Source organism: Salmo salar, chromosome ssa14 (genome assembly GCF_905237065.1).
Source record: "Salmo salar chromosome ssa14, Ssal_v3.1, whole genome shotgun sequence".
NCBI classification, from domain to species: Eukaryota; Metazoa; Chordata; class Actinopteri; order Salmoniformes; family Salmonidae; genus Salmo; species Salmo salar.
In genome coordinates, this window is record NC_059455.1 from 72,021,762 (window position 1) to 72,035,733 (window position 13,972).

Consider the following 13,972-nt stretch of genomic DNA (forward strand, 5'->3'; position numbering starts at 1 on the left):
GACCCTCGGCACCTTTCTTTTAGTGTTTTTCAGAGTCCCTCCATCAATGTTTTTCACAAGCCCTCCATCAATGCTCTTTAGTGTCCTAAGTTTTCATAAGTGTGACCTAAACTGTTAGTGTCTTAAAGACCGTTCCCCAGGTGCATGTTTATTAATTGTTTATGGTTCATTGAACAATCATGGGAAACAGTGTTTAAACCCTTTTCAATGAAGATCTGTGAAGTTATTTTGGATTTTTAAGAATTATCTTTGAATGATAGGGTCCTGTAATTGACGTTTCTTTTTTGCTGAGTTTACCTATAGGATAGTGAGAATCCGATACAAATCCCTAATCCTATAGAATCTTTTGACTAGGGATATGAGCAATTCCATTTTTTTGTTGACCAAATTCGACACTCTTGACATTACTTCGTGGATTTATTTTCGTGGACAGATTTTGGGCGGAGTAAACCATCTTGCTTCGCCTCTTACTCTCTGGTTGAGTTTATGTTTGGTTTACCTTGTCTCGCAGGTACTGCTACTGCTGTAGCAAGAATTTGGGAAACGAAACTATACCGCGTGTGTTTTGTAGGCAATTTAATTTAAGAAGAAAAGTAGAATACAAATGCTCTTGTTTTTTGAGGAATATAACTTTACGGAAGAAAACTCGGTGGAAAGACCGGCGATCACTCTTCCCATGCCGTGAGTAAAACGTAGCTTAAACACAAACGGAAACGCGTACTGCAAATTAATAAACCCAGGTGTAACTTTAGCAATACACTACAGATGGAACAAAATACGATACTTGATTGGATATGTATTTTGGAAATGTTACCTTGACAATTATTGTAACTTATTTTGACCTAAGGCTGTAGATCGACTGACAACGTCGTCGTCCAGTTCAACAATCTGTTTTGCTGCGTGTCTGCAAATGAGTAACCTTTTATTATATATAGTAGGCCCGGCCGGTTTTTCAAACCGGGGGATTGTTTTAATTAATATCAACTCCCTGTAAAGCCTTTTTTTTTTATTGACATTCACTTTATGACACATTTGTTTACATGTTGGCCTACTTCAGCAGCCTACATTGAATGGACTGTCACCGTCCTCATGCTGGCTTCCATAATGCCATTATTAATGGCGTGTTGTTTACTTTCTGTGAAAGAAGGTTTTGAACGTATAGGCCAGGGCGTTCTGGAGACCCAGGGCGCCATTTTCTGCCATATCACAGTAATTACACACCTGAATCAAGTTCTCATCTTATCACCAAGCCCTTGGATTTAGATGAATCAAGTGTGTTAATGTTGGGCTAGAACACAAACGGGCAGGGGTCATTGTAGTGTAGGCCAAACGCCAATAAGGCTGAAATTGAACCAAGTTGAAGTTTGTGTATTTAATTTTGTTGTTTCATTGCTTTTAAAACAACTAATTTGAGCCCTACATCCTGTGGGCTACATCCACACAACATCCACAGAATAGATTGGGTAGCTTGGCACTAAGGGATATGTGATGATTGATATAGTTTCTTGGTTTGGCAGGGGTTGCAGCCACATGTGACTTATGTTTAAAGTTTGGTTTGCCATGGAAAGGCCCTGCAGCATACATTTGACTTGTTATATAGCCAGGCATTGACCTAATGTCCATGTAGTATTGTTGTTGTCTATTGATTCAAGCCCACTTTACTTTGTCTGAAGCCGCTGATTATTATGACATGGCTAAGCAATGTTCTTTATAAATGTAACATACATATTTCATACTCCCTTTCCTTTTTCCCCCCCCCAGGCCCTGGCTCTAGTTAACCACCATGCCCAGCAGCAGCACAGGGAGCCCCAGACCCTGGTTCGAGCCAGGGGGTCAGGAAGGCCTCGTCCCTTTGGGACCCAAACATCACCTCTCCCGGGGCCACAGCACCAGCCTGGAGTCCTGCTATGAGGAGCGATGTGTGGACCCGGTGGAGGAGAGGCACCAGGGGCCAAAGGTGACATACCACAAGGCCAACCGCAGGGACGCGCAGAGCAGGGAGGCAGAGGAGACCATCAGCTTCATCCCCGGATCTGGAGACTCTCCTTCAGGGGGTCAGGGGTGTGGTCCCTGTGCCCACTCCTCCCCAGGCAGCTGTAAGAGCTGGGTGTGCAGTGTGCTGACCTGTGGACTCTACAGGGTGTGTCGGAGCACCATCCTGGCCCCTAGTCCCAGACAGAGCTCCCCAGATGACGATCGGGAGAAGGTCAGCCGGGGTCTCCAGGGCCACCTTGGGACCAACGACCCCCAAACCAGTAAGGAGAGTGGTGGTGACTCTGATTGGTCAGAGGACGTCTACATCAGAGGGGTCAAAGTGCACATTTCCACAATGGAGAAGGAGCCGGTGGTCGTTACCAGGCCTCCGTTACACAATGGAAGAGGTGGAGGGAGACGGTACAGCCCTCTCTCCTACTCCTGGAACGAGGGGGATATGGGTGATCTGAGTGTGGGTGATGTGGACTCTCTGATCACCCAAAAGCTTCTGGAGCTGTACTCTGAGTACCAGATCGAGGAGCTGGCCCACTGCACCTCAGACTCAGTGTTCCTGAAGAAGACCAGTGAAATCAGCCAGCTTATCAGTGATCTGGCCGAAGAGCATCAGCTTGATGAGCAGGATGCAGAGTGTCGACTGGTCAAGGGCATCATCAGGTAGCTACCATTCACTGGTAGGGATTAACTGCCTTGATCAAGGGCACAACGTGTTTGTGTGTGTGCACGCGCAGAAGCAGTTGTGTATCGCAACAGCGAATTAATACATTTACTTTGTAAAATGGACAGTAAAGTTGATTTACCATTTTCATCTATTCTATTTTATCAGGATCAGCACTAGGAAGAGCAAGAAGAGACCTCAGTGCAAAAAGTCACAGAGGAGAACCTCCGACAGCGGTAACGAAACCATGAGCAACTATCAAGCATCAACCATCAGCAATAACAGTAAGCAACACCTCTACAGATAAACATTTCCAACAGCTTTTCCCTTATTTTGCATACTTATTGAAGTGATACTTCATTTGTTATTCATTTGTAATTACACTGTTAGTTGACTGTCACTCGTTGTTTGTTGTTTTTTACGTTGAAGATGATTATTGTATCCAGATATCCAAGGAGACAGATTCTGATATGAATGCTAGGAACATGAGGATCAACAGTGGAGCAGGTAAGAGACTTGACGTGTGTGCTGTGCAGTGTTATTGTAGTCATCATTAAGTGCTTGTTACAAACTCCCTCACGACGCCAGGACAGCGGAGTCAATCACCACCTTCCGGAGACACCTAAAACCCCATCTCTTTAACGAATACCTGGGATAGGATAAAGTAATCCTTCTACCCCCCCCCCCCCCCAAAAAAAAAAGATATAGATGTACTATTGTAAAGTGGTTGTTCCACTGGATATCATAAGGTGAATGCACCAATTTGTAAGTCGCTCTGGATAAGAGCGTCTGCTAAATGACGTTAATGTAATGTAAATGTTATGATGGGGTTAGAGTCCTTCAAGACACTTTTACCGAAACCGCAGTATTTCCCTTGTATTCATTTAGCAGCAGAGTATTGCCGCTGATAAATTGTTGCCACCCACCCCGGAAAATTTGAGGGGATGGGAAAATGCTTTCAGTGTAAACTTAAATGACTAAAACCAGACAAAGTTTATAGAAAAGATAATTGATGTATATATTTTTAAAGATGCAGTAAGTCTTGTCAGAAGCTAGCAGAATCATTACTTACCAACAGCAGCTGTAAATTCCAATATAACTACATTACTTTTTCAAGTTCAATATCCTTGCTTTGTGGGTCAGAGTGCAGTATTTATTTAGTTTCATAGCACAAACGTTTGTTAGCACGTTTCTCATACTGGCTTAATGCTTCCAACACACCGACAGCGTCATTGCACAAAATGGTTACGCAGCATCATCTGGATATGTGTGCAACTAAAGTTCAACAATCACCTTCTGCTACTATTTCTGTCAAGCCGTCTACACATACAGTTTGACGCATACCTTTCATAAATCAACGTATGCACCAAATCAAATCAAATCAAATCAAATTTATTTTTATATAGCCCTTCGTACATCAGCTGATATTCTCAAAGTGCTGTACAGAAACCCAGCCTAAAACCCCAAACAGCAAGCAAAGCATGTGAAAGAAGCACGGTGGCTAGGAAAAACTCCCTAGGAAAAACTCCCTAGAAAGGCCAAAAACCTAGGAAGAAACCTAGAGAGGAACCAGGCTATGAGGGGTGGCCAGTCCTCTTCTGGCTGTGCAGGGTGGATATTAAAACAGAACATGGTCAAAATGTTAAAATGTTAAAATGTTCATAAATGACCAGCATGGTCAAATAATAATAATCATAGTAGTTGTCGAGGGTGCAACAAGCACGTCCGGTGAACAGGTCAGGGTTCCATAGCCGCAGGCAGAACAGTTGAAACTGGAGCGCAGACGGAGGTGGACTGGGGACAGCAAGGAGTCATCATAGCAGGTAGTCCTGAGGCATGGTCCAAGGGCTAAGGTCCTCCGAGAGAAAGACAGAGAAGAGAGAGAATTAGAGAGAGCATATTTAAATACACACAGGACACCGGATAAGACAAGAGAAATACTCCAGATGTAACAGACTGACCCTAGCCCCCCGACACATAAACTACTGCAGCATAAATACTGGAGGCTGAGACAGGAGGGATCAGAAGACACTGTGGCCCCATCCGATGATACCCCGGACAGGGCCAAACAGGCAGGATATAACCCCACCCACTTTGCCAAAGCACAGCCCCCACACCACTAGAGGGATGTCTCCAACCACCAACTTACCGTCCTAAGACAAGGCCGAGTATAGCCCACAACGATCTCCGCCATGGCACAACCCAAGGGGGGGGGCGCCAACCCAGACAGGAAGACCACGTCAGTGACTCAACCCACTCAAGTGACGCACCCCTCCCATGGACGGCATGGAAGAACACCAGTAGGCCAGTGACTCAGCCTCTGTAAAAGGGTTAGAGGCAGAGAATCCCAGTGGAAAGAGGGGAACCGGCAAGGCAGAGACAGCAAGGGCGGTTCGTTGCTCCAGCCTTTCCGTTCACCTTCACACTCCTGGGCCAGACTATACTTAATCATAGGACCTACTGAAGAGATAAGTCTTCAGTAAAGACTTAAAGGTTGAGACTGAGTCTCGTCTCTCACATTGGTAGGCAGACCATTCCATAAAAATGGAGCTCTATAGGAGAAAGCCCTACCTCCAGCCGTTTGCTTAGAAATTCTAGGGACAATTAGGAGGCCTGCGTCTTGTGACCGTAGCGTACGTGTAGGTATGTACGGCAGGACCAAATCGGAAAGATAGGTAGGAGCAAGCCCATGTAATGCTTTGTAGGTTAGCAGTAAAACCTTGAAATCAGCCCTTGCCTTAACAGGAAGCCAGTGTAGGGAGGCTAACACTGGAGTAATATGATCAAATTTTTTGGTTCTAGTCAGGATTCTAGCAGCCGTGTTTAGCACTAACTGAAGTTTATTTAGTGCTTTATCCGGGTAGCCGGAAAGTAGAGCATTGCAGTAGTCCAGCCTAGAAGTAACAAAAGCATGGATTAATTTTTCTGCGTCATTTTTGGACAGAAAATTTCTGATTTTTGCAATGTTACGTAGATGGAAAAAAGCTGTCCTTGAAACAGTCTTGATATGTTCTTCAAAAGAGAGATCAGGGTCCAGAGTAACGCCGAGGTCCTTCACAGTTTTATTTGAGACGACTGTACAACCATCCAGATTAATTGTCAGATTCAACAGAAGATCTCTTTGTTTCTTGGGACCTAGAACAAGCATCTCTGTTTTGTCCGAGTTTAAAAGTAGAAAGTTTGCAGCCATCCACTTCTTTATGTCTGAAACACAGGCTTCTAGCGAGGGCAATTTTGGGGCTTCACCATGTTTCATTGAAATGTACAGCTGTGTGTCGTCTGCATAGCAGTGAAATTTAACATTATGTTTTCGAATGACATCCCCAAGAGGTAAAATATATAGTGAAAACAATAGTGGTCCTAAAACGGAACCTTGAGGAACACCGAAATTTACAATTGATTTGTCAGAGGACAAACCATTCACAGAGACAAACTGATATCTTTCCGACAGATAAGATCTAAACCAGGCCAGAACTTGTCCATGTAGACCAATTTGGGTTTCCAATCTCTCCAAAAGAATGTGGTGATCGATGGTATCAAAAGCGGCACTAAGATCTAGGAGCACGAGGACAGATGCAGAGCCTCGGTCTGACGTCATTAAAAGGTCATTTACCACCTTCACAAGTGCAGTCTCAGTGCTATGATGGGGTCTAAAACCAGACTGAAGCGTTTCGTATACATTGTTTGTCTTCAGGAAGGCAGTCAGTTGCTGTGCAACAGCTTTTTCTAAAATTTTGGAGAGGAATGGAAGATTCGATATAGGCCACACCACGAACGTACTGCAACGCAATGCTGCAAGACAAACGCAGCGTTTCATTGGAAATGAATGTCATTCTGGTGTACCAAAATGCAACGACGCTGTCGGTGTGTTCAAAGCGCTAGACACGTACAGAGCGGCAAGTGCTCTGACATCGCTCGTCCATATGTATATAGTCTTAATTCATTAGATGTGTGTGTGTGTGGTGTAATTTGTTAGGTATTACTTGTTAGATATTACTGCACTGTCAGAGCTAGAAGCACAAGAATTTTGCTACAGCCGCAATAACATCTGCTAATCACGTGTATGTGACCAATAAAATTTGATGTGAATTGCAGGGGGGTTGCCTAGCAACATATTACTCAGAAGGAGTGAACTTCTGCATTGCGCCACAAATTCCCATTATTTGAACAGCTAGCATGACAGCCAAAATGGCTTTGGGAGAAAGAAAGAAATCAGCTAAGAGGGAGAAGTATCAAACACAATAACTACATTATGTAATTGATTGTGTGTGTGAGCATAAGAACACAGAATTAGCCATAGAGAAATGTGTACAATTGCAGACAATTTGCTTTAAAATGGCAAAATGTTGTCTCAGCTTCATGGAAATGTTTCTAGAAGGAAAGTAGCTCCCTTTTTGATACAGAAAAAAACCTTGCTTATTGCTAATAACACACCTGCCTGAAAATATTGTATGGTGCCATGTATAGGCTATGGTAAGAGTCGGTCCTAAAATATTGCTTTACCAATATGTTATTTAGCTAATTTCTGGGAGGGATTATAGATAGATGGTGTTGGCATCATTTGATTTTAATTATTTTTGGAGTAGCTTGTCCTTATAAAATGTCACCAGAAATTACACTACATGACCAAACGTATGTGGATACCTGCTCATCGAACATCTCATTCCCAAATCATGGGCATTGATATGGAGTTGGTCCCCCTTTTGCTGCAATAACACCATACACTCTTCTGGGAAGGCTTTCCACTAGATGTTGGAACATTGCTGCAGGGACTTGCTTCCATTCATCCACAAGAGCATTAGTGAGGTCGGGCACTGATGTTAGGCGATTAGGACTGGCTCGCAGTCGGCGTTCGAATTCATCCCAAAGGTGTTCGATGGGGTTGAGGTCAGGGCTCTGTGCAGGCCAGTCAAGTTGTTCCACACCGATCTCGACAAACCATCTCTGTATGGACCTCGCTATGTGCACAGGGGCATTGTCATGCTAAAACAAGAAAGGGCCTTCCCCAAACTGTTGCCACAAAGTTGGAAGCACAGAATCGTCTAGAATGTTATTGTATGGTGTAGCGTTAAGATTTCCCTTCACTGGAATGAAGGGGCCTAGCCCGAACCATGAAAAAAAGCCCCAGACCGTTATTCCTACTCCACCAAACTTTACAGTTAACACTATGCATTAGGTCAGCTAGTGTTCTCCTGGCATCCCCCCCCCTTGGGTTGTGCCATGGCGGAGATCTTTGTGGGCTATACTCAGCCTTGTCTCAGGATGGTAAGTTGGGGGTTGAAGATATCCCTCTAGTAGTGTGGGGGCTGTGCTTTGGCCAAGTGGGTGGGGTTATATCCTGCCTGTTTGGCCCTGTCCGGGGGTATCATCGGATGGGGCCACAGTGTCTTCTGATCCCTCCTGTCTCAGCCTCCAGTATTTATGCTGCAGTAGTTTATGTGTCGGGGGGCTAGGGTCAGTCTGTTATATCTGGAATATTTCTCCTGTCTTATCCGGTGTCCTTTGTGAATTTAAATATGCTCTCTCTAATTCTCTCTTTCTTTCTCTCTCGGAGGACCTGAGCCCTAGGACCATGCCTCAGGTCTACCTGGCATGATGACTCCTTGCTGTCCCCACCTGGCCGTGCTGCTGCTCCAGTTTCAACTGTTCTGCCTGCGGCTATAGAACCCTGACCTGTTCACCGGACGTGCTACCTGTCCCAGACTTGCTGTTTTTAACTCTCTAGAGACAGCAGGAGCGGTAGAGATACTCTCAATGATCGGCTATGAAAAGCCAACTGACATTTACTCTTGAGGTGCTGACTTGTTGCACCCTCAACAACTACTGTGATTATTATTATTTGACCATGCTGGTCATTTATGAACATTTTAACGTCTTGGCCATGTTCTGTTATAATCTCCACCCGGCACAGCCAGAAGAGGACTGGCCACCCCTCATAGCCTGGTTCCGCTCTAGGTTTCTTCCTAGGTTCCTGCCTTTTAGGCTGGGTTTCTGTACAGCACTTTGAGATATCAGCTGATGTAAGAAGGGCTATATAAATACATTTGATTTGATCCGCCAAACCCAGATTCATCCGTCGGACTACCAGATGGTGAAGCGTGATTCATCATTCCAGAGAACGCGTTTCCACTACTCCAGAGTCCAATGGCGGTGAACTTTACACCACTACTGCCGGCACTTGGCATTGTGCATGGTGATCTTAGGCTTGTGTGCGGCTGCTCGGCCATGGAAACTCATTTCATGAAGCTCCCGACGAACAATTATTGTGCTGCCAGAAGCAGTTTGGAACTCAGTAGGGAGTGTTGCAACTGAGGACAGATGATATTTATGAGCTTCAGCGGTCCAGTTCTGTGAGCTTGTGTGGCCTACCACTTCGCGGCTGAGCCATTGTTGCTCCTAGACATTTTCACTTCACAATAACAGCACTTACAGTTGACCGGGGCAGCTTTAGCAGGGCAGTAATTTCATGAACTGACTTGTTGGAAAGGTGGCATCCTATGACGGTGCCACATTGAAAGTCACTAAGCTCTTCAGTAAGGCCATTCTACTGCCAATGTTTGTCTATGGAGATTGCATGGCTGTGTGCTCCATGTTATACACCTTTCAGCAACGAGTGTGGCTGAAATAGCCGAGTCTACTAATTTGAAGGGGTATCCGCATACTTTATATATATATATAGTGTACCTTCTCACAGTCCTACATAAAAATTATCCCGACTGGAGTTCCCCAGTGATTCCCCCCTTCCACAAACTTTGCCACCGCTGCACAAAAACAATTGTCTCAGAAACACTGAAACGGGTTGGGTTAGTATCTGAGTGAGAGAGATCTAATAGAGGGAATGTTGTGGCATATATCCAACGTTATCTCTTCCCCTGATAGATACTTCCTTTACGTGACATTTTATTGTGAACATCCTATTTATTTAAGTCTATCCCAGAGGTGGATTGGTTGCCTTAAGGTTGTAGCTCCTTGGGCAGGTCAGACTAGTATTGTCTTTGACAGACACAAGTAAATAAGTTCTATAAACCAAACGCTGTAATATGAACCTAATTGAATCATGTAGATGACAAGTTGTTCTTGATGATGAAGGTCCTGAACCAATTATGTATATATTACTAAACCTGTGGACTTAACTTCATTTTGCACATAAGTTGATGACAAGGTACTCCTGATGTTTTTTGTTTTTTTTGTCATTTGCATTTTAGATGTGAACTTTGAAGCCAAATTTCCTCATTGCGTTGACAATGAAGTTAGTCTGTTCTGTTATATTCTACATCTCATACCTTTTATCATATTTTGATTTAAGCAGAAAGCTCTGAGCATCAGAATGACCCTGCCCTGGACCACGGTCAGAACATGATGACCCATCATCAACACTCCTGATGCATGAAGCTACTAACCAGTCCCCAAGCTGGAGAGGTTGGGACCTGTAGTTCCACATGTATTGTATGTTCTATTGAATTCTGTGTTGGGTCCTTGAAGGAGCCAGAGAATTGCACTCGGTTAAAATAGGTGGGAGGAGTATTACACGTATGCAAACTACTCCAAAGACCGTGACTTTGAAGACTATACTATGAATCGTGTCATCTGTATTTTGAAGGATTATAAATGTACTCAGGGTAGTGAATGTATTTTTGATTCTGACATATTGCGTCCGTGTTTGGGGGTTGGTCTGTCTCAGAGAGAAGTTACTGTAGACTTCAGACCCTTCCAGCCGCTCCTCCTGTTTGGATGTCCGTTCTTATCGCCCTCATATTACTTTAGTGCTGTATGTCCCTTTATCCTTGAATAACAAGTAGCTGTGTTAATATGAAACCCCACTCTCCACTGCTGTTTGATCTCTTTCTGCTTTATCAGGTCAACCCCCAACACTGACACAAGAACCAGTTTCAAGGTAGTGTACTCGCATCCAGTGACTTGCAGGGTAAAGTAAACTGACCCAAGAAATATAGATAACCGCACACTTGATTGCTCCATGGTTTTATTGTGCTACGTTTGGACCTGACGGTCTTAGTCTTCGTAAGGTTTAACCCATGTGAATAATGCAGTGGTTTAGACACCAAGAACCAACCTGGAATGTACTGGAGGCCAAAAACCACTCGCAACGTATGAAGAAAGAACATCTCAAAGACAATGGATGTTGTTATTGGCTTATTGGTGACTGTGAAATACAATTGTAGATGTATCTTTTGATGCCATGGGAATATCATACTACTATACATAACTTTAATCCTAATATGTTGAGATCACTTTAAAATTGGTTATGCTTCAAAATCTCTAGCGAGCATAGGGTCCAGCTGTTGTAACATTTATCATTGTAGACTCCAATGAGTATATATGTGAAATTAACTTTTATAATGTATGCAATTCTGTGATTTTATATAAAACTGTAAAAAAAAGTGACATACAAATGAAGTTGTGACAGCGTTAATGCCATGCTATTCTTGCACATTTTGTCTAATGTTTTATTGTGGTTGGTATAAAGGATATGAGTTGTTCTCTATGGGAAAATTCTAACTTCCACTTAAGTCTAATTTTAGTTCTGCACAATGGGAGACTAAGTGGGTTTATGTGGAATTTATGTTCCGCCACTCTAAGCGTGTGTAAATTAATGACTTACATTGTTAATTAAAAAAAAAAGTCAAACTGTGACTACCTCATCTTTCATTAGCTCACCAATAGAAGATTCAAGAGTCCTACGTTTTGTGTGTTGACGTTAAGCTCTGTGTATCTGGGTTTTCATTCTTTCTAAATAGCCTTTTCCCTTCGCATGACTGAACGTGAGTCACACAATACTCACACACAATACTCTTCCAGTCTATTTACACCTCAGTTCTATGTAGCTGATGCATCAGAATGGAAGAATGTCTGACAACATGCAGACTGTGAGCCAATGAGGGTTCTGTGAGGTGAAACTTTTAGAATGTCGTAGATTGAAAAGATCTGACACACTTATTTTTTCTACAATGGAAGGCAAGCATATTTTTGATTCTACTCAATACATTTTTGTCTGAATGTTCTGTAATGCTTTGCCATGTTGAACAGCCCACATTTAAGACTTGAGCTACACAGACATCTCTGGCAGGTGCACAGTGTTCGTTTGTACCCCCTGGGGATTACTTTTATCTTTGGCAAGGACAAAATAATACAGGCCACCAAATAACTGTAACAAGATAACTGACAACATGTTTTGTTGTTAATGTTAAACAGGTTATTCTGGTTCTGGCCATAGACAGGAAATTGCTAAGAGGTAGGTTTGCAGGAAATGGATAACTGTTCACACATTGTTGAGCTAGTTGGAGTATTAATACATGGCCTAATGCCACATTTTGCCAGTCTCCCTTATCATGCGTTGAAATGTTCAATCCCAGGTAATGTCACTCAAGGGATTTTTGGTACTTTCCATTCCGTACTGCCCTGTACAGTATACAGCACAACATGTTTGTAGTTACATGTAGGAAACCACTAGTAGGAGCCAGAGTACATATCATGCTAAGAGACAGTACAATTAGTCCATGATTTTTCTATCAATGGAAAATACAGTAGCTCTCACTTCATTTATTTTTATCACACCACTAATATATTGCCAGATGTATGCCAAAAACAAATGATAGAAGAGTGATTAAATATGTGTAAAGAAGAGAGAAACTGAAACATTTTGTTTATAAAACTTTTATTGCTTAGTTGCAATCTTCACATTCATATTTGCCAGTAGAAAATACCCTAAAATATAATTCACAAACATACACCATACACACGCACAAACTTTCAGCTGTACTCTTGTCTCATAAACAGCATCTCACTTAACAAGTCAAACAGATTCGCCTGACCAATAACAGGTCTGAAGAACAGTTCTGTGATGAGTGATTGGCTGACAGCCTGTAGGGCAAAAGTCGATAGTAGGATGCGGCTGAATCGACCCGAGTCTCCTGGGTGAAGGGTCAGGACAACCTCCTGTAGAGCTCTCTGGGCCTCCTGTTGGAGACTGTCGATGAATACAGTGGTGCTCAGTCCTGGGACGTCTGTTAAGAGGAATTGGGGTAAATGGAATGTCAATTCAACTGTACTCCACCATCAGCAGTTTAACACTAATGTGACAGAAGAGTGAAGCTGTATGCCATCATTTGTCATGTTAGATTATTAAATAATCATTGATTATGCCATTGATTGCTTCAAATATTTCAGTCGAATGAAATTAATAGAATGTCAGTTCAGGTAGATTTGGAGTTCCACAGAACACCATAGCATGCTGAGAAGAAGTAGAAGAAGAGTTTTACCTGGATTGAAGAGCATAGCACCCTTCAGATAGGCATATTCCTTTGGGCTGAGATTCAGAGTCCACAGTCTGTTCAGACAGCATCTGAGTTTATGCACCCCAGCCAGCATGGGCAGAGACCTCTTCCCCTCATCTTCTTCCTCTTGCTCTTCCTCACTATGTGGAGCCTGACTGTTAAGGAGAATCCTCCTCAGCATGCTAGCCTGTGGTACATCCATCACCTCGAACACAGTCCGTTCTTGGGCTAGGCCCAGAGAGAACAGGGGCACCCAGCAGTCCCTCAGCAGAGATAGCTGGTCCTCCACTGGAAGCTGACGGAAGGAGGGTAAACTCTTCATGAAGCGGATGGTTTTGACCAGAACATCAGATGCCACCTGACAGGTTCCCTCAGGGTTCTTCAGACACACCGCCCGTCGCCACTCGCAATGACAGTTGTGAGGCATTATCATGTTGTAGTTGTACTGGTTCACGTGCTTGTTGTGGATCAGGCTGTTGTTGTTGTACTTACTGTCCGCCCGGCTCAGGATATTGTACAGGATGGTGTGAGGCTGATGTTGTTGCTCCCGGTAACCTGAACAGTGACAGGTGGTCTTCATCTCTTCAAGAGGAAACATCATGATGAATTTTCCTTTGAGGATCAATAAAGTATCAATCAATCAATAGATGATAAGATGTCTCCAGTGCAGAGGCTTTGCAGAGCTATGCTACAGAGGTGAGAATAGCCACATTCTCTCTTTGAAATATTGTTCTGCAGTATGATCAGCAGCTCTGACTTTCTGACAACTCCAGTAGCCCGAGTCCTATTTATAGGAAGATAGGACATGCTCCTCTGATCTGTGAGTGACAAGTCAGCCTTGACCCCTCCCCCTCAGAGCACACGCACACACACCCCCGAGAACAACAGAGTGACCCTGGACTGCTCTGCTCGCTGCGTTAGGTTCTCTCCACGTGGAGCGAGGTAATAGGGCGTATTCATAACAACTGTGACATTTGCCCTGCAGGGAGGGAGAGACGTGAGGAAGCCAGCTGCGCTACGGGGTCAATGA

The 13,972-nt window shown here is 43.6% G+C and overlaps 2 protein-coding genes across 3 annotated transcripts; one reads left to right on the plus strand and one right to left on the minus strand.

The window, feature by feature from the left end:
- The first annotated feature begins 422 nt into the window (after positions 1–422).
- LOC106570243 (keratinocyte differentiation factor 1) lies at positions 423–8,321 on the plus strand. Of its 2 annotated transcripts, XM_014142348.2 has the most exons (5): positions 423–681; positions 1,762–2,649; positions 2,819–2,934; positions 3,080–3,157; positions 8,205–8,321. In XM_014142348.2, exons 2-5 carry the CDS (start codon positions 1,784–1,786, stop codon positions 8,216–8,218), a joined length of 1,074 nt encoding a protein of 357 aa, XP_013997823.1. In that variant the 5' UTR covers positions 423–681; positions 1,762–1,783; the 3' UTR covers positions 8,219–8,321. The 2 variants fall into 2 exon arrangements, with proteins under 2 accessions (XP_013997823.1, XP_013997821.2); XM_014142346.2 differs by lacking the exon at positions 8,205–8,321 and having other exon boundaries at positions 3,080–3,328.
- Positions 8,322–12,306: 3,985 nt separating this feature from the next.
- Positions 12,307–13,713, minus strand: LOC106570251 (nuclear receptor subfamily 0 group B member 2). The gene is made up of 2 exons (XM_014142362.2): positions 12,928–13,713; positions 12,307–12,672 (listed from the first exon to the last, which is right to left on the minus strand). Exons 1-2 carry the CDS (start codon positions 13,541–13,543, stop codon positions 12,419–12,421), a joined length of 870 nt encoding a protein of 289 aa, XP_013997837.1. The 5' UTR covers positions 13,544–13,713; the 3' UTR covers positions 12,307–12,418.
- Between the last annotated feature and the right edge of the window lie 259 nt (positions 13,714–13,972).

Coding starts and splice junctions, on each gene's coding strand:
- LOC106570251 (XM_014142362.2), bottom strand. CDS start 13,543: ATGATGTTTCCTCTTGAAGAGATGAAGACCACCTGTCACTGTTCAGGT. Junction 12,673..12,927: donor TGCTATGCTCTTCAATCCAG/GTAAAACTCTTC, acceptor TCCTCTTAACAG/ACGTCCCAGGACTGAGCACC.
- LOC106570243 (XM_014142346.2), top strand. CDS start 1,784: ATGCCCAGCAGCAGCACAGGGAGCCCCAGACCCTGGTTCGAGCCAGGG. Junction 2,650..2,818: donor CTGGTCAAGGGCATCATCAG/GTAGCTACCATT, acceptor CTATTTTATCAG/GATCAGCACTAGGAAGAGCA. Junction 2,935..3,079: donor ATCAACCATCAGCAATAACA/GTAAGCAACACC, acceptor TTTACGTTGAAG/ATGATTATTGTATCCAGATA.